The sequence below is a fragment of the Leptonychotes weddellii genome, chromosome 1 (genome assembly GCF_054177405.1).
Source record: "Leptonychotes weddellii isolate Sample4059 chromosome 1, ASM5417740v2, whole genome shotgun sequence".
In the NCBI taxonomy this organism is placed as follows: domain Eukaryota; kingdom Metazoa; phylum Chordata; class Mammalia; order Carnivora; family Phocidae; genus Leptonychotes; species Leptonychotes weddellii.
Window position 1 is genome coordinate 51503925 of NC_138369.1, and position 25035 is coordinate 51528959.

At 38.6% G+C, this 25035-nt stretch overlaps 1 protein-coding gene across 5 annotated transcripts in view; it reads right to left on the reverse strand.

Annotated features, from left to right (window-relative positions):
* Positions 1–254: 254 nt before the first annotated feature.
* Positions 255–25035, reverse strand: part of ZNF197 (zinc finger protein 197) — a 32468-nt gene continuing 7687 nt past the window's right edge. For 3 of the 5 annotated variants that reach the window (XM_081823216.1, XM_031019848.2, XM_031019849.2), the window contains 7 exons: positions 24673–24832; positions 24215–24321; positions 23806–23932; positions 6306–12821; positions 3924–4236; positions 2821–2965; positions 255–1026 (listed from right to left, as the gene is read on the reverse strand). In XM_081823216.1, coding sequence (XP_081679342.1) covers positions 10504–12821; positions 23806–23932; positions 24215–24321; positions 24673–24832 — 2712 coding nt within the window. In that variant the 3' untranslated portion in view covers positions 255–1026; positions 2821–2965; positions 3924–4236; positions 6306–10503. The remainder of the gene's footprint in view (positions 1027–2820; positions 2966–3923; positions 4237–6305; positions 12822–23805; positions 23933–24214; positions 24322–24672; positions 24833–25035) is intronic. The other 2 variants (XM_081823208.1, XM_006748783.3) reach the window with 2 other exon arrangements.

The following is a 25035-nucleotide window of genomic DNA, read 5'->3' on the forward strand; positions in this document are numbered from 1 at the left end:
CCCTTCTAAATCTCCCTCCTGCTTTTTTCCATCTCCTCCTTCTTTGCTTTAGCCCTGCATCACTTAAAAGGGGGGTGGGGGGCTCCCATTCCCACTAAGCATCTCTCCAACAAAAACAAAGTCCAAGAATACTTCAGTCTATGACCTCACTTCCATCCCCTGACCTCACTCCTACCTTTTTACCATGAGATTTAGAACACTAGAAAGACATGAAAGAGAAGACTGGTGGGAATTACGAAACCAACTAGAACCAGTAACAGAAACAACTCTTTTTATTTGCATCATGCTTTCTGTCAAAATTATTACAGAAGCAGGTACAACTGTGGCCTACAAGGGTCTCCATGTAGTGGTTATTTTAACAGTTTCATCACAGGGATGAAGTAAGAGCTAGGATCTTAGCCAATGCTCAGGGTATAAGAAAAGGAAAGAAGGCTCATTCTGTGTACTCAAGCTCAAATCCCCTTGGGTTATTAATTAGCCAATAGTGTAGAACCTGTACCTCTGGCTTGTTTGAGATGGTATTTTTCCTTTTCTGGATCTTGAAGGATTACTGTAACCCAAGTAAAGTACAGAAATAAACTAAAAATGCACTTGTAATCAACCAGAGGATAGGCAAAGTAATAACTTCTGAAATCAATACTTTTCCTTCATTTTTTTAAAAAAGAGATCTGAAATGCTATACAAGTCTGCCATCTTAGCTGGTGACTGTATTATAATATATGAAAGGTGATTTAATTTACTAAATTTGTAAGTCATTACAAATTTATTAGATTTACAAAAGTCGTGTGTTTATCAAGATTTTATACATAAGATTAGAAAGTCTGCCTACTTAGGTGTTTGAAATGTTTTACAGAATTAGATATATTATGGGCGCCTGTGTGGCTCAGTCGTTGGGCGTCTGCCTTCGGCTCAGGTCATGATCCTAGGGTCCTGGGATCAAGCCCCGCATTGGGCTCCCTGTTCAGCAGGAAGCCTGCTTCTCCCTCTTCCACTCCCCCTGCTTGTGTTCCCTCTCTTGCTGTGTCTCTGTCAAATAAATAAATAAAATCTTAAAAAAAAAAAATTAGATATATTAAATTTGAAACTTAATACATTTTACTATTTTTAATTGAGAATAAAAATGAGGAAATTTTTATATAAAGAAATTGATATGTAGGTGGAGCAAAATGCTTTAAAAGGTTTAAAAAATTAATCTGTAAAACCTGAGCCTTAACTAAACATGAATTAAAGAAAAAGTACAAATATTCTTATTTTTATAAAAATTTTTCTAGATGTATAAGTAAAATAAAAATAAGTTATGTTTAAATGCTTAAAAACTTGGTTTTAAATGTATAAACTTTAATAAATCCAATAGTAATTAATACATAGGAAACTGTAGATAAAACTCTCTCAAATATTACCCACCAGTAACACATCAAAATTTCCAAAACATGTTCATGTATATTATATGATTTTATCATCAAGATAAAACTATTCTCTTTCACCTGTGTGGGAGCTAAAAAAAAAAAAAGGGGGGGGGGCAAGACTATGTCTTATTCACCTATAACACTACCCAGCACATAGAAAGCAGGCCCCCCCCAAAATCCTGTATTTACTGAATGAATACATCCCAGTTGACAGAACAGGAAATGGAGGTTGAGAGAGAAAGGACCTGTTCAAGGTCACAGAGTTATGAAAGGCAGGGCAGCAACTACACTCGCATCTTTCTCTTAATTCCTAGAGCTCACGTCATTGCTACCTGCTGCTATGCAAACAGCTGGCAGCACACAAAAGGTAAATTTTGGCTGGGAACAGGTTCTTAAGGTATGAGGCAAAGAAAGAAAAGAGTGACCATTCCTGATGGATGGGTGCCACTGCTGGAGTTAAGACAGTGAATGATTGCTAAAGCAAGGAAACAGAAAATAAGTGATAATGCACAGAATGTACCAGAGAGAATGAATAAAGAGCAGAAAAGTGGGCAACAGAAGCTGCTGACAGGGGGAATTATTAAAGAAAGAACAGACAAGAAAATGAAAGGTGATAATCCTAACATTTCCCACAATACTGGTTTAAGAAAGCAGTCAGTCTGAGAAATGGGTTAGAGAGCAGAGTGGGTTCAAAATATTCAGATGTAGCTCTGGACCACGCAGACTTATAGAATGTGAGTACCAGAAGGAACTTGGCAGTCATCCAGAGACTACTTCTACAACACAGCACCCATGGCTACCATATTCTTGACCCACAGTTACATGTCACTCCTCCATAGGTAAGCTTCTGCCATTGCTAGTCAGACATATCCTGAGTCCCAGCTTAGAGAAAAAACCAGGTGATAAGCCAGCCGTCTGTACATCCATGAAGACCTAGCTTTGAACATCAATATAGTTGACACATCTGCTCAAAATCCTCTGGAATCTGCACAAAGATCTATAAAAACAGAACATTTCCAGGACAGTTCCTCAAAATCACCACAAAAATTGACCCTTCTTTTACCTTAGCTAGCTTCTCTTCCAGGCTCACCAACTAATGATAAACACAAAGCACATGAAGAAGATGTGTCTCCATGTGTGAATAGATATGAAGCTTGCTAATCAGTAAATGTGATTAAAAGGTGAATTTGGAGTTCACCTGTGTTTGTCTGGTGTCTTAAGACTGTGCAAAATAAGCCATTTCCTGTGACAAATGCATACGCATCTTTTGGCATTCCTCTATCCAGCTCTCCCTGATAGTTTCAATACCTCAATACTCTATGTTTCTCAACTTAGGAGACCAGACCACCAGTCTCTGAATAGATTTTTGAGAAACCCCAATGGTCAGATTCTGAATCAGGGAGTTAAACTTTACCTAGAGAGGTCATAATCCCATGAGTCTCCAGTATCTCACTCTTGGCCAGAGTCCCTGGTAATGAGTAGCTGCCAATGGCTGAGGCAGCAGGTGCCTCCTGTGTTGCTTTCAGGATGACAGCCATATCCCAGAACATGTTTGGACTCTAGAGACAAGAAAGCACAGGTCAGTTTATGAGGCGATTGTTAGTGGGAGGTGGTATGATTAGTTTTCAAGATGAGAACATAAGTACCTATTCCTGCAGACCATAAAAGATTTTTTTTTTTTAAACAAAAAAAAGGGAAAATAAAGTCAGAGTCTTCTCTGATCCCCCAACATGAGTCAGATAGACAATCAAGCCTGCAACTTTCTTCTCTATCACTTTGATTTCACTTCATTGCCCACTCTGGCATCCAAAACTAGCTTGCCAGGGAGTGCATGACAAAAAGAGCATATGAGGAGATTTTCCAGGCTAGAGTTTTCTGAGGTCTAAGGATCAGAGAAGCAAGATCATGATCTTTGGGGAACCTCAGTCTCGTCTGTCTAGTGATGGTAAGGAGCAGTATTTGAAAACATTATGGAGCACAGTACAGTGTATATCCTCACTACTCGAAGTGCAACCCATAGATCACCAACACCTGGGAGCTTGTGAGAAGTACAGAATCTTAACCCAGACCTTCTGAATCAGAATCTGCATTTTAACAAGACCTCCTGGTGATTAAAATTTGAGATACTAAATCATTTTAAAATTTGAGAAGCACAGGTTAGAGCTATCAGATCCTGACTGGAGTCACCTGAAGGGTTTTTAAAAAACACAGATGTCTGGGTCCCACCCCAAGATTCTCATTTAATTGGAACCAAGTATGGCATGAGCATCACAATTTTATAAAAAGCTCCCCAATTAATTCTGTGTAGCAAGGTTTGAGAACCACTAGTTTACAGAAAGCACTAAATGTCCCCTCAATCAGAAGAGACTGTTTCTATTATATTCCAAAGGCCTAAAGGCTAGAGCCCTAGATAGAAAATAATACTCCAGGCGTGGAAGCAGAGGGACATAGTCCCCCCTGAAACCACTTGAGGTCTTCAGGTCTCTCCTCCCACTTTCTTCCCAGACCATTATTTACCTTTTCCTCCTGTTCTGATATATCAAGGCCTGTCTGAGGACCTTCCCCAGGAGCCCAGACTTTGGTGTTCTCAGAGTGCACTTGTTGGCTGGATGCCTGACCCAGGAAGTTTTCTTCCTCTTCCTCCTCCTTTTTCACTGTCACTGAGCCCCAGGGGGCTAAGGCCATGGCCTCTCTCAGTTGTGCAGTCATCTTCTTTGCTCAGGACAGGAACTCTTACAGCTGGGAGTTGCCCAGCAGAGGTCAAGCCCCATCTAATCTTTAAGTTTCAAAAGCTTCTTCTTGAGTTTCTTCCCAGGGCCAAGACTGTCTACTGAAAAACCAGAAAACATTGTTAGCATCAAGCAGAGGTTTGCCTGGATGCCATTAAGCCCACTGGCCAATTTCACCAATGCCTAGGCAGCAGCCACTATAGCAAGAGTCTGCTCTACTCCTCCCTCATAGGATGGAGAGGGTTCAACTGCAAACATGTAATTTATTCCCATAATAATCACATTACAAACAGCTTCATATAGTGTTTATTTTTTTTCTGATTATAGAGTTAATGTATTTTTATTGTAAAACTTGAAAAATACAGAAAATGACTAAGAAATATCAGCCCTACTCCACCTCCAAAGAGCTATAGCACCGAATCTAAGATATTTCTTTTAAGGGAAAACCTTCAACCACACTGACAATTATGACTTATTAAACTTTTTGTTTTTTAACTATGGGGATATATATTTTTACAATTATCACCATTTTTTTTTTAAGAAGGAATATTACAACACAAAGAGGTTTTTTTTATCGCCAGATACACAATAGCATAAAGTAAAGAATCTCAAGAAAAAGACTGAGAGTCTAGACACCATCTAGGGGTGGTCATCTCTAGGTGATGTATTTATTTACAGGTAGTTTTGAGCTTCTTTTTGTTTGTTTATTTTTTCCATTTCTTCCAAATGCCTTGTATTCGTCTTAAGATAAAAAAAAAGATGTTTTATGTTGCCATTCTTCATGCTTATCATTTTTAGTAGCTATACATACAAAAACCTATAGTATTAATTCTCCTAATCTGTCATTCTCATCCAAAAAGGATCAACACAGAAATATGTATAAGTAAATATATGTCCTACACACACACACACACAGTAATTATCAGTCATCAGTGTTTTCTCTGCATTTCCATACAGATAATGTACACCTTTACATATATTGCTTATTTTCCCAAAATAGATTAGATTACACTCGTGCATTTTTCAGCATTTAAACTCAATTTCTATATTTCTCACACTATTCCATAGTCTTAGATAAATCTTTCAACATAAGTACATACAGAGCTACCTCATTCTGGCATAGTATTCTAAATTGTAACTATATTATAACTTAACCAACCCTATCTATGAGCCGTTGCTTTAGTAAAAGTTTTGTTTCCAGTTTATATTCTTAACAATGTTAAAATTTTTTCCGTGCAAATAGTTTTTTCTTCTGCTGAATTATTCCTTCAGAATAGAGGGATTACTGGTTTAAGGATTTCATGGTTGAGATACAGTGCCAAATTGCTTTCTAAAAGGATCACACCAAATCACACCACCACCAACTTAACAACACCCTTTTTATCATAGCCAAGCCAGCGGATCTTTGTTGTTTAATCTGTGAGTAAAACGATCTTACTAGTTTATCTCTGTTGTCGTTTTTGTTGTTTAATTTGTGAGTAAAACGATCTTACTAGTTTAGTTTATTATGAAGAAATTAAGATTTTTCTATTCCCCTTCAGATGTTTTATTGGGGGAAAGAGTGCTAAATTTTATTAAGTCCCCTTTTGCTATTATTGAAGTAATCACATGCTTTCTCCTATGTCAACTTACTGTGAATTTACCGTACACACTGAATTTCTTAAATAACAATAGCACTTTCACTCCTGCAACAATTCTCAATCCTGGAGGATTATTCTTTCCATGATTAGCTGAATTCTACCATGTACGAAGGCCCTTAACACTCGTCTCACCTGTGTATAGGCAAGACTGCCTACACTTCGAGCCTTCTTACCGTACTGCTGACAAAACTCACATCGCCTCCACCCCAGACAGCACCGAGTTCCCTATCAGGGGCTTCCCTTTCAGTGTCCTTTACCTATTTCCAAATGTGGCAACCCACCTCCTCCCCCTTCATACCTCAAACAGCCCTGTTTCCGGGGTGAGCCTGGCCCCTGGTGTTGTCCGTCTCCAAGGTCCCCCAGGCCAGACCCCCGGTAGGCGGCAGCCGTGTTTCTGAAGTGGTGGGACGCGGAGCCGCCCTAGGGACAGACAAGCCTGGACCTCCGAGGGGAGGTCGCGGCAGTCCGCCCCTGGAATGGCCCCTCCCGCGCCCGCAACGTCCGTGCCCACCACCGCCAACTCCACTGACCGTGTTCATAGAAGACGCCGGCCGGAGGTCGCGGGCTCTATACCGAAAGGCCGGCAGAATCCGACGTCCTGCGCCTGTCGGCGCGAGAACAATGAGCGGACAGGAAGTGCCTCGAGACGGACTTCCGGCTTCCCAAGTCTCCAGGCCGGCCTCTCTGGGAACCTCGGAGGTGCTGTCTTCTCGATGGGTGTCCAATATCGCTGCGGACCAGGGATGGGAACAAAAGTGTTTAGGAGGGTGCAGGTGTACTCTGGCCCTGAGCTTCAGGGAAGGGTACATCCCCTGACTTGGCAGTAGTTACGCGAGGCGCATACGCAGGAGCCTGAAGCCACAAAGCATTTGTCTGTAGAAAGCCCTGACAATTTTGCCTCAAACGTTTTATTTTGAAAATACAAACGGTACAGAAAAGGTGAAAGAATGGTACCATGAATACCTGTATCCTGCATCTGGACTCAACACTTGACTACGTTTTCCTTATCTCTCTCTATATACTGAAAAATATTTTTTTGAAAGTTGTAAACATCAAACCACTTCATTCCAAACTCTTCAAAATGCATCCTTTAATAATAATATTCTCCAAACGTTATAATACCATTACATAATGGTAAGAAAACTAACAATTTCCTAATATCATCTAATATCCAGTCATATTCAAATCTCCCCAACTACCCTAAAATATGTATTTTCATCATTTGTTTTCAAATCGGTTTCACACTGCATTTGGTTATGGCTTTTTTAGGGTCTTGTTTTACCTTTTACTTTGAATTTAACAATTCACAGGAAGTTGGAAAAATACCCTTCCCCCAGTTTCCCTCAACAGGTACAATTTACATAATTATCATTTAATATAAAAATCAGGAAGTTGAACTGGTACAATGTTTGTGTAGACTTCTACCTCATTTTATCACATGTATTTGTGTAACCACTACCACAATCAAGATACATAACTGTTCCAACATCACAAAGACCTTCCTAAGTGCTACCCCTCTCTCTCCCTCCTGCCCCCTCCCACCATCCCTAACCTCTGGCAACCACTAATCTGTCTTTCATCTCTATATAGTTTTGTCATTTTAGAATATTATATAAGTAGAATCATACAGAATACCACCTTTTGAGATTGGATTTTCACTCAGCGTAATTTTCTTGAAATTCACTTGTCATTGCAGGAATGGGTCATTCCATTTTATTGCAGAGTAGTAAGTATTCATGGTATAAATAGAATACTGTTTTGGCCACTTGTTGAAGCTATTTTGGGTTACTTACAGATTTTGACTATTACAAATAAAACTGCTATGAACAGTCATGTACATATGTTTGTCTGAATTAAGTTTTCATTTCTCTGGGGGTAAACGTTCAGGAGTACAAATACCAGGTCATATCGTAAGCGCCTGTTTGGTTTTTTAAGAAACTGCCAAACTATTTTCCAGAGTGGTTGTATCATTTAACATTCCCAGCAACAGACAAGACCCAGTTTCTCTGCATCCTTGCCAAGATTTAATAACACTGTTTTTCTTTTTTTAAGCTATTCTGACACGTGTGCAGTCATTTTTTTTTTAACTTGTATTTGATGGTGAATATCTTTTCATTTATTTGCTCTCTATATTTTGGTGAAATGTCTTTACATGTCTTTTGCCCATTTTCTAATTGAATGAATCTATTATTGTTGAGTTTTGAGATTTCTTTATGTAGTATAGATACAAATCCTGTTGAATATATGATTTACAAATATTTTCCCCAAGTCTGTAATGTCTTATAACTCTTAAAAAGTGTTTGTTTTTGTTTTTTTAGCAGAGCAAATTATTTTAATTGTGATGAGGTCCAATTTATCATTTTTCCTTTTATGGAGCCTGCTTTTGATGTAAATCTAAGAGTTCTTTGCTTAGTCCTAGCTCCTGACTATGGATGGATGGACGGATGGATGGATGGATATTTGCCTATGGATATCAAATTCCACCAGCAGCATTTGTTGAACACGCTATCCCTTTTACCGAATTGTTCAACCTTTGCCAAAAATCAATTGGGCATTTGTGTGAGTCTATCTCTGGCTCTTAGTGTCTTATGGTTCTTCAGTATCTTTTAAAAACCTCCCTCACCCACTTTTTATACCTTTCATTCTGGAAAATTTAACACATATACAAAAGCAGAGATCAGTACAATGAACACCCAATATTCATCCAGCTTCAACAATTATCACCCTCTTCCTTTTTCATCATATTTTTGAAGAATCCAGTGCAGTTTTCTTATACAATAGTCCCTGTTCTAAATTTGTTTCTTGTTGTGTCATTTATCTTGTTCGTCTGCTTCCTGTATTTCCTGTAAACTGGCGATTAGGTCTAAGAAGCTTGATAAATTCAGGTTACACTTCTGGCTTATTGCATCACATGAGGAGGCAGATAATGTAGGTTGTCTTGGTCTTAGTGATGGTTAAGAGGTGAATGCCAGCTTCTCTGTTAAAGTACATCTTCCCCTTTGTAATTACATAATCTGTAGTGATTCTTCTATAGCACAGATACAAAGCATCTCCATATTCATTACCTCATAACAACTTTGTGAGGTAGATATTCTCTCTCCTGTTACACAGATGAGGAAATCAAGGCTCCAAGTAATAAAAGCATCTGTCCAAGGAAAGTGGCAGAAGCGGACTTATACCCAGGTCTTAAGACTTTGAATCTTGGGCCCTTCCATTTTTCACTCTTGTTTACCTTTCAGTCTAATGAGGAACCAGACCTCAAGGAACTCTGAGGTTGAATTAGTAACATTTATCAACACATCAGTTCAATGCTATTATTAGAAACACAATCTGGATATTAAGGTATTTATAGTCCAGCTGCAGAACTGGGAGTCTTGAGAATTACAATATAAAAATAGCAACTCAAGAATATAGGATGAATTAAATCTACAAATGTACAAAAGAGAACAGACTGAATGAATGATTGGTTCACAGGCAGTAATGGGCCTGACCACTCAGGGGTGGATTCTGAATCGATTTAATCAGAGCTTTAAGGACTTGGTTCTTGTGAAACTTATTAGTAAGTTGAGTACTGGAACAGAATGTTGCTTCTTGAGTAACAAGCTTTCATATGTCAGCAATGGTGAAATGTTGATTAGAACTGAGAATAAAGTGGCAGCGATCATTAGCTCAGGGGTTGGAGTTAAGGATTTTTCCCTATGAACAAGGAAAGCAACACAGGACTGTCCTTCCATTTTGACATTCTACATCTGCCAGGTTTCAAATCTGAAGGTTGAAAAACAGTTTTCCTTGGCCTCAGTGTTAACAACTGGACATAATATTGCTTTTCCATAATAAGCCAGTATTTTACCACCAAAACAAACTAGGCATATTATCTATTAATCCCATCAAATTCTGAAAGCTATCTTTTTAAAAAGTCTTCTAGACTATTAAATCCAAAGTAAGCTATCCATCATACTTCCTCTTAAAAAATGAGTATTTTTGAAGTTCCCAGAGTCCTAATATTGACGTAATAAACAAACATTACATTATGCCATGTTCTAGATTTTGACCATACCTCTTTTACCCAACTTTATTGACAACTAAATTATTTCACAAAGTATGTTCACAACCATCCTTTCACTTAATCCTCAAACCCTTTTAAGAAAGCATTATGTCAACACTTGACTGACAGAGAAACTGAGGCCTAGAGGCTGACTTAACAACATCACATAGCTAGTAAGAGGAAGAGCCAGGACCCAAACCTCGGTCTTCTAATTCCAAATCTAGTACTCTTCTTAAGTTGTCCTCAAACAGCAGACTCTTGCCCACTCAACTCCATGTCTGACATGTCTCAATCATATGGTCAATAGAGACTTTTTGTAGCAGTGATGCTATTTTTAAAATGTACAATATACACATTTCCAGGAACAATGTCCATTTCTTAATACAAAGATATTTTTGCTATCATTTACAACTACATCATTACATGTCGTAAGGTTCTTCAGAGCCTTCAAGTGCTCTAAGGCTCCTTTCCAGAGTCATAACAAATGATCTGGGACATAATATTCTTTAACTAGAATTTGGTTTATGTAGTCTTGAAAGTCTAGATTAACTTTCTTTCACATGCAAATCATTTGTCTACAAAAGGGTCAATCATGAATTTTTTTCCTTGCAAGGACCATACACTGCCATTTGTCTAATAGTTACTTAGGTAGGCAGGGATTTTATCCCCTTTTACAAATGACACTAGATTTTCTGAATCTCTGTCTTGGACTCATTGGCATTTTGGAGCCAAGAGAATTCTTCCACAGTATGGATTTCTTGTTGAAGATGAAGGTTTGAAGTTTGAGAGAATTCTTTTTCAGACTCATCACATTCACAAAGTTTTCCATCTGTATGAATTTTCTGATGTACAGTAAGGTTTTTTCTCTGCCTAAAAACTTTACTACAATCATTACACCCATACGGTTTCTCCCCTGTATGGATTCTCTGGTGGCCAACTAAATTCCTCTTAGAAGTAAAAGATTTTCTACACTTCTCACACTCATATGGTTTTTCCCCAGTGTGCATCCTCTGATGTACAACAAGGTTTTTATTCTGACTGAAGTCTTTTCCACACTCATTACATTTATAAGGCTTCTCTCCAGTGTGGATTCTTTGATGTACCATAAGATTTCTACTAGAGGTAAGAACTTTTCTACATATATGACATTCATAGGTTTTTTCCCCACTGTGAATTCTTTGATGTTCAATGAGGTTTCTGTTGTAAGTAAAGCCTTTCCCACACTCATTACATGCATAGGGCTTCTCACCAGTATGGATTCTCTGATGGGCTATAAGGTTTGAGCGGTAACTGAAGACTTTCCCACAGTCACTGCATTTATAAGATTTTTCCCTTGTGTGAATTCGCTGATGTCCAATGAGGCTTTTCTTCAAAATGAAGCATTTACCACACTCATTACACTCATAGGGTTTCTCACCACTGTGGATTCTCTTATGTTCAATGAGGTTTCTGTTAGAACTGAAAGCCCTTCCACACTCACTGCATTCAAAGGGCTTTTCTCCAGTGTGGATTCTCCGATGTACGAGCAGGCTTGAATTATAACTAAAAGCCTTCCCACAATCCTCACATTTGTAGGATTTCTCCTGTGTATGTAGTTTCTGATGGACCATGAAACTTTTGCTCATGATGAAAGTCTTCCCACACTCTCGACATTCATAGGGCTTCTCCCCATTGTGTAGTCTTTCATGGTCAATGAGGTTTCTGTTAGAACCAAAGACCTTGCCACAGTCTTTACATTCATAGAGATTCTCTCCAGTATGGAACCTCTGATGTAAAATGAGGCTCTTCTTTAGAATGAAAACTTTCCCACACTCATTACATTCGTAAGGTTTCTCTCCATTGTGGAGTCTCTGGTGGTCAAAAAGGTAAGCACTCTGAGTGAAGGCTTTCCCACATTCAGTACATTTATATGGCTTCTCTCTGCTATGCATCCTCTTATGGTCAATGAGGTTTGACTTTGAATTGAAAATCTTCCCACATTTTTTGCAACCAAAAGTCTTCTTTTCTGTGTGTACTCTCTGGTGTAAGAGGAGGCTTTTGCTTCGAATGAAAACTTTTCCACATTCTTTACATTTATATGGGTTCTCTGTACTGTGGAGCCGCTGATGGTCAACAAGGTAAGTGGTCTGAGCAAAGGTTTTTCCACATTCATCACATTTATAGGGCTTTTCCCCAGAGTGGATTCTCTGGTGCAGAATGAGGCTCTTCTTCAGAATGAAAGCTTTCTGACACTTGTTACATTTATAAGGTTCTTCCCCTTTGTGGAGCCTCTGATGGTCAATGAGGTAAGCATTCTGAGAGAAAACTTTCCCACATTCATTACATTTATAAGGTCTCTCCCCAGAATGGCGCCTTAGATGTATAATAAGGCCTGAATGCCTATAGAAGCCCTTTCCACACTCCTTACATTTATAAGGCTTCTCCCCAGTGTGGATTCTCTGATGGTTTAGAAGGTAAGCACTTTGAGAGAAGGCTTTCCCACATTCATTACATTTATAAGGTTTCTCCCCAGAATGGTTCCGTAAATGCATTAGAAGGCTTGAGCGCTGAATAAAGCCTTTTCCACACTCCTTACATTTATGAGGTTTCTCACCAGTGTGGATTCTCCGATGGTTTATAAGATGGGAGATTTTATTGAAATGTTTATAACATATATCACATTTATAAAACTTCTTTCCTTCAGTACCTATTAAACTTTCAGAAAGAGCTGAACCTGAAGTCAAGCTTTCTCCAAATTCCTTCCACTTTTGGCCTTGTTTTTCTGGTAGAGTCCTTTTCTTCTTATCTCTTTCACAGACGGAAACTTTCTTTAGGGTATCTCTTTCCCCTGTTTTAGTTCCCCAATGACTTGCCAAAACTTGCCATTCACATGCTTCCTCAAAATCTAGGATCTGAGGAACACCTCCCTGAAGTCTTTTGGATGTTCCTTTTTGAGAATCGGCTCTTTGAGAAATGCTTGGCTTTGGTGTCACCTCCTCATTCTCAGTCATGGTCTCCCATTCTGGTAAAAGGAATTAAAAATGCAAATGTTACCATGTCCCTGTGTTAGTAAGAATAAGATCTTCAAATGACTTTAAAACAAGCCAGTAGGGTACACTTTTATATGAATACAAAAAGAAGACACTTTTCATTAAATGAAAGTACAAAACATTGTACACTGATAAGGTTGTGTTTTAACACAGAACTCACTCGGACACTTTTAAGCTCCTTGTCTTCAGGGAGCAGATGGAAAAATATAAATGATGTTGAGTAAACAGATATAAGGAAGAACCAGACAGAGAACATGGGATCATGCATAGGTGGTTCAGACACGAGGCTCAGGAACCTGGATGGAACAGGGAGAATCATTTGGCTTATAAAGAACTGTCTCTTTATTTTCTTCTTGCTAGGAAGATGGGAACTCTAATGGAGAGAAAATATATGTCAGAACCCTAAAACAATCTTTAATTTTTGAAGAGTCAAGTGCATATTTTTTAATTACTTGAAAGCAAGTAACCTACAGGGAAAAAATCCACTAAAAAGCAACTTAATGCTTAGAATTCATCTATAACTCCCACTATTCCTTTTAAAATTGAGAAATGGAAAACATCAGGACTGAGTTAGATTCAACTAAATATAAAAAGGAAGAGGGGCGCCTGGGTGGCTCAGTTGGTTAAGCATCTGACTCTTGATTTCAGCTCAGGTCATGATCTCAGGGTCATGAGATTGAGCCCCAAATGAGACTGAGCCCCACATCAGGCTCTGCACTCAGCATGGAGTCTGCTTGTCCCTCTCCCTTCCCCCGCTTGCTCCCTCTCTCTCTAAAATAAATAAATGAAAATCTTAAAAATATATATATACATATGTAAGAAGAAATACAGAATGAAAAAAAAAACATAGACACATTTTAAAAACATAATACATCTATAAAATGATGTGGCTGAACTAGTAAACTGCCAGTCTCTTTCTACTCCAACATTCTCAAATATTGTAAAATGTGAAATTATCTTTTTGAAAATGTTTTGGCAACTTACTTTCACCATCCAAATGTAAGGAGAAATCATGAACTTGTTTCCCAAATTATCTAGTAAGTAAAATAATGTGAATAATAGTAATATTATCTTCTATTACAGGATAACAACCCTGTTCTTCTACCCAAATAGAGAGAAAAGACATAGGAAAGAAATAGCTATTTTATTTCATTATAAATTTAACTTATGAGAGGCTAAGGATAGAAAATACCTAATAAATGTCCACCTGAACTACATTCTTAGGTCAGATTTACATATCTCAACTGCCCCTTTCTCCAGGATTCAGGCAGGACTGCCAATCACACTACTTCACCTGACAATAGGGATGGGCATGTGTCCTATCCAATACTGGTACTCCAGTTTCCTCGTCCACAGTGACTGGTTTCAAGGTTTAAGCAGGATGCTGGTTTCAGGGAGATTCTCTTTAAGGAAGTAGAAGTGTTTTAAAGAAGTAGAAGAGTTTTTAAGAAGTGAAAGTGTTGCAAATGGTTTATTGATATGAAAAATGGTTAAGAAATTAGCAATTCTTGGGGCACCTGGCTGGCTCAGTCATAGAGCATGCAAAATCTTGATCTTGGGATTGTGAGTTTGAGCCTCACATTGGGCACAGAGTTTACTTAAAACAAAAAACAAAAACAGAAAGACAGAAATGCCTTAAAATACATATTCAGTATTCTAAATGTCTTGAAAGGAAAAAAGAATGATTAAAATTCTTTTTTTTTTTTTTTAAATTTTTTATTTATTTGCGAGAGAGAGAATGAGAGACAGAGAGCATGAGAGGGAGGAGGGTCAGAGGGAGAAGCAGACTCCCTGCCGAGCAGGGAGCCCGATGCGGGACTCGATCCTGGGACTCCAGGATCACGACCTAAGCCGAAGGCAGTCACTTAACCAACTGAGCCACCCAGGTGCCCCTAAGAATGATTAAAATTCTTAAAAAAAGAGGGCGCCTGGGTGGCTCAGTTGGTTTAAGTGTCTGCGTTCGGCTCAGGTCATGATCCCAGAGTCCTGGGATCTGAGTCCCACATTGGACTCCCTGCTCAGTGAGGAGTCTGCTTCTCCCTCTCCCTCTGCCCCTCCCCCCTGCTTGTCTCTCTCAAATAAATAAAATCTTTTTTTTTTTTTAAAGATTTTATTTCTTTATCTGACAGAAAACGAGAGAGAGAGAGAGAGTTCACAAGCAGGGGGAGGGGCAAAGGAAGAGGGAGAAGCAGGCTCCCAGCTAAGCAGGGAGCCCAACGTGGGGCTCGATCCCAGGACCCTGGGATCATGACCTGAGCCGAAGGCAGCCACTTAACTGACCGAGCCACCCAGGCACCCCTCAAATAAATAAAATCTTTAGAAATAAAATAAAATTCTTAAAAATAGAGAAATTAGCAATTCTTGTATACACAGTTATTAGCTAGTTACGCTATTTTAACCAATTTTAGTATAGAAATTTTATTATAGAAATCAAACAATGTGTAGACCTATTGAGCTTTAGCAGACTTGGTAGAAAAATGTCAGATTGATAGAGGAAGCTGGTTACTTTCTGCAGTCTTTGATGAAGCCTGCAAGAAACAAACAGGCTTCCCTACTTCTAACCCTCTCCTCTTCTTTAATCCATGATCATTCCATTGCCAATTATCTTTCCAATAGGTAAATTTGATCATGTCACTCACCTGCTCAAAACAAATGATTCTTCACTGCCTAGACAATAAAGCACAAGTAACCAGCATAGCCCAAGAGATGCCCTCACCCGCTGTCTGCCTATCTTTCTGGTTTCACTTCTTGCCAGTATTCTTAATGCCCCTAGACTCGTTATAACCAGAGAGAACTACATGCAGATGCCCAATGTCATGTTTTTGCTTGCTTCTCTATCACTGTCCATGCTCTCTTCTCTTCCTGAATTGTTCTTCCTTTTCCCAAGTCACTACAAGCCCAATACCCACACTCTTAAAAATAAGCCCAAAGTCACCCCCTCTAGACATTACCAAATATTACAGAAATAAAAAGGATTCTAAGGGAATGCTACAAATGATTCTGTGCAAATAAACTGGACAATTTAAGATGAAATGGGCAAATTCCCAGAAGGACACAAATTACTAAAACTGACTCAAGAAGATATAGAAAATATCAATAGATCTCTAAAAAATAAAGAAATTGAGTCAGTAATCAAAAAACCACCCACAAAGAAAAGCCCAGGCCCAGAGTGCTTCACTGATGAATTCTACCAAACATTAAAATACCAATTTTTCACAAACTCTTCCAATAAACAGAAGAGTTGGGAACACTTCACAACTCACTCTATGAGACCAGTATTACCCTGATAACCAAAACCAGACAAAGACATCACAAAAAAAAAATAAAAAAGAAAAGAAAGAAATCTACAAATAGACCTTATGAATACAGACATGAAAATCCTCAACAAAATACTAGCCAGCAACACATGAAAAAAAAATTATACACCATGACCAAGTGAGATTTATCACAGAAATGCAATTTGGTATAATATTGGAAAATCAATTAATTACATATCAATGTAATGAATGACAAAAATCACATAGTCATCTCAATAGATGCAGAAAAAGCATCTGGTAAAATCCAATACCCCTTGATGAATAAAACACTTGACAAAGTAGGAATAGAAGGAGAACTTCTTCAATGTGATAAAGTTCTTCAGCCAAAAACTACAAAAAAAATCCAAAGCTAACATCATACTTAATGGTGAACAATTGATGATTTCTCTCTAAGAACTCTCAAGAAAAAGATTTCTGTTCTTGCCACTTCTATGCAACATAGACTGCAGGTTTCAGCCAGGGCAATTAGGCAATAGAAAGAAATAAAAGTCATCCAGATTGAAAAGGAAGAAGTAAAACTACCTCTTTGCAGATGACAAGATCTTATATGTAGAAAATCCTAAAGAATCTACCAAAAAAACTGTTAAAACTAAGTAAGTACGGCAAGGTTGTAGGACACAAGATAAATAAGCAAAAAAGTGGGATTTCTACACAATAGCACTGAACAATCTTAAAAGGAAATTAAGAAATAACAGCATAAAAAAGAATAAAAGACTTAGGAATAAATTTTAAAAAGAAGTACAAAACTTATACTCTGAAAACTAAGAAACACTGTTGAATGAAGTTAAAGACTCAACAAATGAAAACATTCCATGTTCATGGATTGGAAGATTTAATACTGTTAAAATGGCAATAATCCCCACATTGATCTATAAATTCAGTGCAATAATCCCTACCATAAATCCCCTGGCCTCTTCAGAAATTGACAAGCTAATACTAAAATTGATATGGAAACTCAACAAGCCTAGAATAGCTAAAATAATACTGAAAAAGTAGAACCACAATTGAAGGGCTCACACTTCCTGATTTTAAAATGTACTTCAAAGCAACAGTAATAAGACAGGGTTCCACTGACATAAGGATAGACATATAATCAAAGGAACAGAATTGAGAGTGCAGAAATAAGCCTCCACATTTATGGTTAACTGATTCTCAAAAGGGTACCAAAACAATTCAGTGGGGGGGAAGATGCTGCTGAGATAATGGAATGGTGCTGAGACATGATGCTGAGACATGGAAAGAAGGAAGTTGGACCCTTACTCACACCACATACAAAAACTAACTCAAAATGGATCAAAGAACAAAACTAAGAACTGAAACTATAAAACTCTTAAAAGAAAACACATACATAAATCTCCATGACCTTGAATTAGGCAATAGTTTCTTAGATGCGACAGCAAAACACAAGCAACAAAAGAAAGGATAAACTGAAATTCATCAAAATTAGTAACTTTTGTGCTTCAAAGGATATCACTAAGAAAGTGAAAAGACACTCACAGAATGGGAGAAAATACTTGAAAGTCCCATACCTGATAAGGTATTTGTATCTAAAATATATAAACTCCTACAACTCAACAATAAAAAGACAACCCAATTAAAATATAGGCAAAGAATCTGAAAAGACATTTCTTCAAAGACATACAACCAATAAACACATGAAAAGTTGCACAACATCTTTAGTCATCAGGGAAATGCAAATGAAAACCACAATGAGTTATCTTTTTAGATCCACCAGGATGGCTATAATCAGAAAGATATAAATTATTAAATTATTATTATTATTTTTTTAAAGATTTTATTTATTTGACAGAGAGAGATGCAGCGAGAGAGGGAACACAAGCAGGGGGAGTGGGAGAGGGAGAAGCAGGCTTCCTGCAGAGCAGGGAGCCTGATGCAGGGCTCGATCCCAGGATCCTGGGATCATGATCTGAGCCGAAGGCAGATGCTTAACGACTGAGCCACCCAGGAGCCCCAAAATTATTAAATTATTAAAGATTGTAAATGCTGGGGAAAATCTGGAGAAACTGCGGGACGCCTGGGTGGCTCAGTCAGTTAAGCGTCTGCCTTCAGCTCAGGTCATGATCCCGGAGTCCCAGGACAGAGCCCTGCATCGTGCTCCCCCCTCAGCAGGGAGTCTGCTTCTCCCTCTGACCCTCCCCCTTCTTGTGCTCTCTCTCTCTCATATAAATAAATAAAATCTTAAAAAAAAAAAAGATCTGGAGAAACTGAAACCCTTATATACCAATGGTGAGAGTGTAAAATGGTGCAGCAACTTTGGAACAGTCTGTCAGCTCCTCATATGATTAAACAGAGTTACCATTTGACCCAGTGGTTTTTGTTTTGTTTTTTTTTTTAAGATTTTATTTATTTTATTTATTTATTTGACAGAGACAGAGATAGAGCAGGAACACAAGCAGCGGGAGTGGGAGAGGGAGAAGCAGGCTTCCCCTCGAGGAGGGAGCCCGATGTGGGACTCGATCCCAGGACCCTGGGATCATGACCTGAGCTGAAGGCAGATGCTTAACGACTGAGCCACCCAGGCGCCCTGACCCAGTGTTTTATAAGGATGGATGTTTCTGTGATTTGTCTTGCATAACCAACAACCTAGACCTGAATGTATGCAGGCAGGCTACAGAATGTTGTTTGTGAGACTCAGGCTATGTGAATAACCTTGGAAGCCTCATTATTTAAGCTATATTATCTGGCCTCCAGGTCAGAACTGACCCTTCTGGGCGCCAAGAGTTATAAATCTTGCCTCACATCCCCTCCTCCTACAAAGCAGGGCTGGCTCCCCAGAATGTAACCCGGGAGGGGAGGCAAGTAGCTCCTAGAAAATATAGCCCAGGCTCCTTGAAAATATAAAAACATGATAACATAGAAACGCAGCTCACTCCAAACTGCACATAGGTGAACAAATGTTTAACTTCAGACCCCATCATTTGCCCTATAAATATGGCCCTTATGGGGATGGACAGTTGGAAGTCTCACCTGAGTGGAGGATGCTCCGCCCAAGCCTCTCAATCTGGACTCCAGCCAGGCTGTCTCCATGGGGCTTCCCCAGCTAATGAGGTTGGATGTTGTGTTACCTGACTAATGTAACATTGTCTTATTCTCATTTATTGCTTACTATTGCTCTCATTTATGTGTAGATTCCTTTCTTCTGTTTCTATTAGGTTTCTATAATAATAAACTTTTCTCTCCTTTTAGAAACCAAAACGCAGCTGTTGTGAATATTTTCACAGAACACCCAGGGATTCCACTCCCTGGTATATATCCAAGAGAAATGAAAACATACATCCACACAAAAACTTGTGCACAAATATTCACAGCAGTGTTATTTATATAGCTCAAAGGTGGAAACAAAATGTTTAAATGTCCATCAACTGATGAATCAATACAATGTGATATATACACACACAAGAGAATATTATTCAGCATTAAAAGGAATAAAGTATTAATACATGCCACAATATGGATGAACCTTGAGAACATTATGCTAAGTAAAAGCAGTCACAAAAGACCACATACTGTATGATTCCATTTATATAAAATGCCCATAGAAAAGGCAAATCTAGAGAGATAGAAAGCAGATTAATGGTTGCCTAAGGCTGGGTTGGAGGGGCAGTTGGGTGAAATGAATTTGACTGCTATATGGTACAAAGCTTCTCTTTGGGGTGATGAACTATTCTAAAATTAATTATGGTGATGGTCACACAGCTCTGTGTATTACTAACAACCACTGCACTGTAACCTTTAAATGGGTGAATTATAAGGTATGTGAATTATAGCTCAATAAAACTGTTATTAAAATAAAAAGTCACCCCCACGTAAATCTTTCCCTTAGCCACCCACCCCTGCCCCCACTCTCCTAGTCCCACTATCCCAAGCTCCTATGGGCTCCCATACTTGTGCACGCTTTTATTACATAGCATTTGTCACACTGTACTGTAATTATTAGTATAAATGTCTACCACTCCAACTTGAATGTTTGAAGGCAGGGGTAGTTAAGCTTAACATATGGGAAGTACTCAATATTTCCTGAATTTCCTTCAAATTCTATTCCAATCCCTTAAATAAAACATATACAAATCTTTTACATACTGAAACAGTGTGTGCAAGCCATCTGAGAATCTGCTTTTCTACCAAATAGTTTATCAGTGCATGGAAATTGAGCGCAGAATTGTCATATTTGATAGCGTCACAGTATAACTCCAAGTCAAACACAATGGTTTGCTTATTAGTACTTTCTCTATCTCGGGGAATTACGTTGTGCCCAACTTTTAACCATTTATAAATACTTTGCTGGTACTATCCTTAGACATGTTAGTTATTTTCCTCTTTCTGAACCATTTCTTTAAGGTATCATCCTCAAATGAAAATCACTAGGTCAAAAGGCATAAACCCCTGGGTATCTGCTTGCTAAAGTCCTAACAATACTGCTTGCTAAAGTCCTAACAATATTGCAGTTGAAGCATATCTTATTTTTTGTTTTTTTAAAAGATTTTATTTATTTGTCAGAGAGAGAGAGAAAGAGAGAGCACAAGGAGAGGGAGTGGCAGAAGGAGAAGCAGGCTCCCCGCGGAGCAGGGAGCCCGATGCGGGACTCCATCCCAGCCAGGACCCTGGGATCATGACATGAGCTGAAGGCAGACGCTTAACGACTGAGCCACCCAGACATCCCAAAGCATATCTTATTTGTTAAAATTGATTCAAACTTCTCTTTCCTCAAAGAGCTAGACTAAATAAGCAATTCCATTTTCTTCTCTTTTTTTTTAGTTTAACTCTTAGACCCATCTAGAATTTATTTTGGCTTATAGCATGAGTTATATGGATCCATGGTGAGTGTTTTTCATAAAATTCACCAATTTACTCATAAAACATATTTTTAAATTCTTAGAAAAGATGGATTATTGAGTAAATAGCATTATAACTACTAAAAGCCACTTGGGTTAAAAAACAAAGAAACAAATTAGATTCATATGTCATTCTATATATCAAGATAAATTTTAGATAGAGTAAAGCTTAAAAATAAAAAGGAAACAATAAAAGTATCTGAAAACAATACAAGTGATTTTTAAAAAAATAATAATTTTACTGGGGCGCCTGGGTAGCTCAGTCGGTTAAGTGTCTGACTCTTGATTTTGGCTCAGGTCATGATCTCAGGGTCATGGGATCGAACCCCACAACGGGCCCTGTGCTCAACATGGAGTCCGCTTGAGATTCTTCCTCTCTCTCTGCCCCTCCCCCTCCCCTGCTTGCACACACTCTCTCTAAATAAATAAATAAAATCTTAAACAAATAAAAATAATTTTACTGAGAAGACCACAAAGACCATAAAGGAAAATACTGCTAAATTTAATACTACATAAAAGATTTCCTAAGGCTTAAAAATAGTAACTCATAAATAATGCTGAAAGGCAAACAAATGGGAAAAACATATGCAATACTTGACAAAGGGGCAGTTCTCATAAATAAAAGAAATATGTAGAAAGGCTATGAATAGGGGTGAAATGACCAATAAATTTGAAAAGATTTCCACCACACTAATAATCAAAGAAATGAAAAACAAAAAATAGTATTTGTCATCTACCTAGCAGAGATTTAAAACACTGACCAAATCATAAGCACATGTAAGGGAGATGGGCCCTCTTTTGCTCTTTTCATGGGAAAATAAGTTGGTACATCATCGGTAGAAAGCAGTTTGGTAACATGTATCAAAATATAAAATCTACAGAATGTTTGGCCCACAGTCGGCACATCTAAGATAGTAAAAGATATATTCTCATTCAGCGTAAAAATTTACAGTATAAATTACTGTAAACAAAATAATAAGGTTGCAACATACCAAAAAAAATCAGTATTTTCATATATGTACACTATAGTCAATTAGAAAACATCAGAAGATTCTAATTCCAAAGAATCAACGTTATCTTGAACTATGCAAGATCCAGATGAAGACAATTTAAAAACAGGCCTGAAACATAAAAGCAGTGCTGAACAAATGGAAAGGCATGTAATGTTCTTGAATAGAAATTCAGTATTATAAAGCCGTCAATGTAAAGCATGATACACAAACAACGGAATAGTATGCAGCTATTTAATTATACTATAAATCTGTATTTCAGTTCAAATTAGATCAGTGCATTAGTTGATTCCTCAATTTTTAATGTATATTTGTCCAAACAAAATCTTACCCTTTTCTTCAAAGCCCAGCACAAAGCTACCTCCTTTATGGCCTTTCCTAATCTCAGGAATGGTATTGGTTGCTTTGTCCTCTTCATTTCCATCTTAAAAGGTTTATCACACTCTTATACTAATTATTTTACTCTGCCTTGTTTATTTTTTCTATGCTCATCTCCCAAATCATGATAAGCTACTTAAGGGCAGAATCATTTCCACAGTTGCTATCACATGATAGATATTTTCATGTTTGCTGGAAGCACAAATGGCTACTAAATATTTTTTAAATGTTCTTACTTTAGGGGTGCCTGGGTGGCTCAGTCATTAAGCGTCTGCCTTAGGCTCAGGTCATGATCGCAGGGTCCTGGGGTCAAGCCCTGCATCAGGCTCCCTGCTCGGTGGGAAGCCTGCTTCTCCCTCTCCCATTCCCCCTGCTTGTGTTCCCTCTCTCACTGTGTCTCTCTCTGTGAAATAAATAAATAAAATCTTAAAAAGAAAAAAGTTCTTACTTTATTACTAGTCATAAAAATCCACTAGAGAATAAAGATATTACAACTTTAAAAAATCGTATCAGCAACAATTTAAGATTTTATTTATTTATTTGAGAGAGAGAATGAGAGAGAGAGAGCACAAGAGAGGGGAATAGGAGAGGGAGAAGCAGACTCCCCGCTGAGCAGGAAGTCCAATGCAGGACTCAATCCCGGGACTCCAGGATCATGACCTGAGCCGAAGGCAGTCGCTTAACCAACTGAGTCACCCAGGCGCCCATATCAGCAACAATTTAAAAGAATGGGATTATGCAGTACCAATAAAGGCAGAGCAAAAGGAGTGCTATGTATCTCTCCATGAGGACAGAGATCACCAAGGAAAGCAATTTGGCAGTATGAAAGAAGAACCTTAAAATAATTCAAACACTTAGGCCTAGTAATTCTACTTCTAAAAAAATAATGAGAAATAAAGAAAGACGTTAGGTATAGAGACAGAGATTATTACAGAAATTATCTAAAATAAGGAAATGGCTGAATTATGGGACAAACTTTGTAGCCAATAAAAAAAACTCAGGAAAATCAGAAAGGTAATATGTCAAAATTTTGATAGTAGTTGTCTACAAAGAGTGGGTTTAAGTTGTATTCTCTTCTTTCTAATGTTCTTTTTTTTTTTTTTAAGATTTTATTTATTTATTTGAAAGAGAGAGAATGAGAGAGAGCACATGAGAGGGGGGAGGGTCAGAGGGAGAAGCAGACTCCCTGCCGAGCAGGGAGCCCGACGCGGGACTCGATCCCGGGACTCCAGGATCATGACCTGAGCCGAAGGCAGTCGCTTAACCAACTGAGCCACCCAGGCGCCCTCTTCTTTCTAATATTCTATGTTTTCCAAAATAAGTATATACTACTTTCATAATCAGAAAACAAAGGCTAATGAAATAAAGGTAAGAATGATGGGAAGAAAGAGTCCTTACCTAGGGAGGTCACATTTCCATAATTCTCCAACATCACATCCCAGTATAAAGCCCTCTGAATCGGGCCCAGACACTCCCATTCCTCTGAAGTAAAGCATACTGACACTTCCTCAAACATCACCAACTCCTGAAATAACAGGTATGTGTGAGATTATCCATGCCCAGGAGCTCCCCTACTGAAAAGTTCCTTTCACTTCTGGGTAAGGACACATTATGAGGCCATGAGGCAAGCAAGGGCTATCAGAGAGACATAAGGAAACCCCACACAAAGTCTACCTTCCAATCACATGGACTGTGATTTACAGATAGGAACTGATTGGGCCCCAAACACTAGGATGACAGAGGATACCTCAGCCATAGTTTGGTAGTGCAGAGAGGGCCTTAGGAAGGAAAGAGAATGCAAACCTACCTGGGGCTGGGCTGTTAGGAGCATGAGGGCCATTAATTGATTTCTTGGGTTCTCTTCCTGGGAAAGGGCAGAAGCTTCAGGGGCAGGAGAATCTGAAGGAGCAAAAGCTGCACGTGAAATTACTGCTGTTCCTGACCACTAATCCAAGTCCCATTTCTTCTACAAACAAGGAATTCAGAAAGACCCAGAACTCCCAGGACTAGACAATGATGGCTATAAAATGACTTACAAACCTCTTCTGAGTAACCCCCATGTGAAGGACTGGAATAATAAAAGAACAGCAATAAGAATGGATAAAAGGTCACAGGGACCCAGGAAAGGATAGGTGGGGGAATAACAGAAAGAACTTGGTACCATAAGGGTTTCATATACAAGACAGGAGAGGAGGCAACTAACTGCAAGTTGGAGGAGCCATAATAAAGATCCTGAGAAAGTCCAAAGCCAGGATCACTAAGTACCATGTTGTGGATCCTGAAGATTGAACATCACTGGGTCAGTAAAAGGATTTTGGCAAATTTCAGTTGCTATGCGGCTGCCAATGGGTGCATGAGGAACTGCTGTTCCTGGAGTGTTCATCCCTTCCTGAAGAATGTCCTGGTGCTGAACAAGAACTGGAACCTAGGAACAAGCAAAACAAAATAAGCTGACTTTTCTTGTACCTCCAGAAAACGGGCTCACCTAACCACTATGGACCTCTTTCTGCCCACAATCTCGAACTGTGAGATCAGAGACCCACCTCAAGTATGGAGCATCAAAACAGCAGTAAAGCTTTGCCTTGAGAACAATGGAGCTGGCCCTCTAGCCCCACTCATGGCACTGGT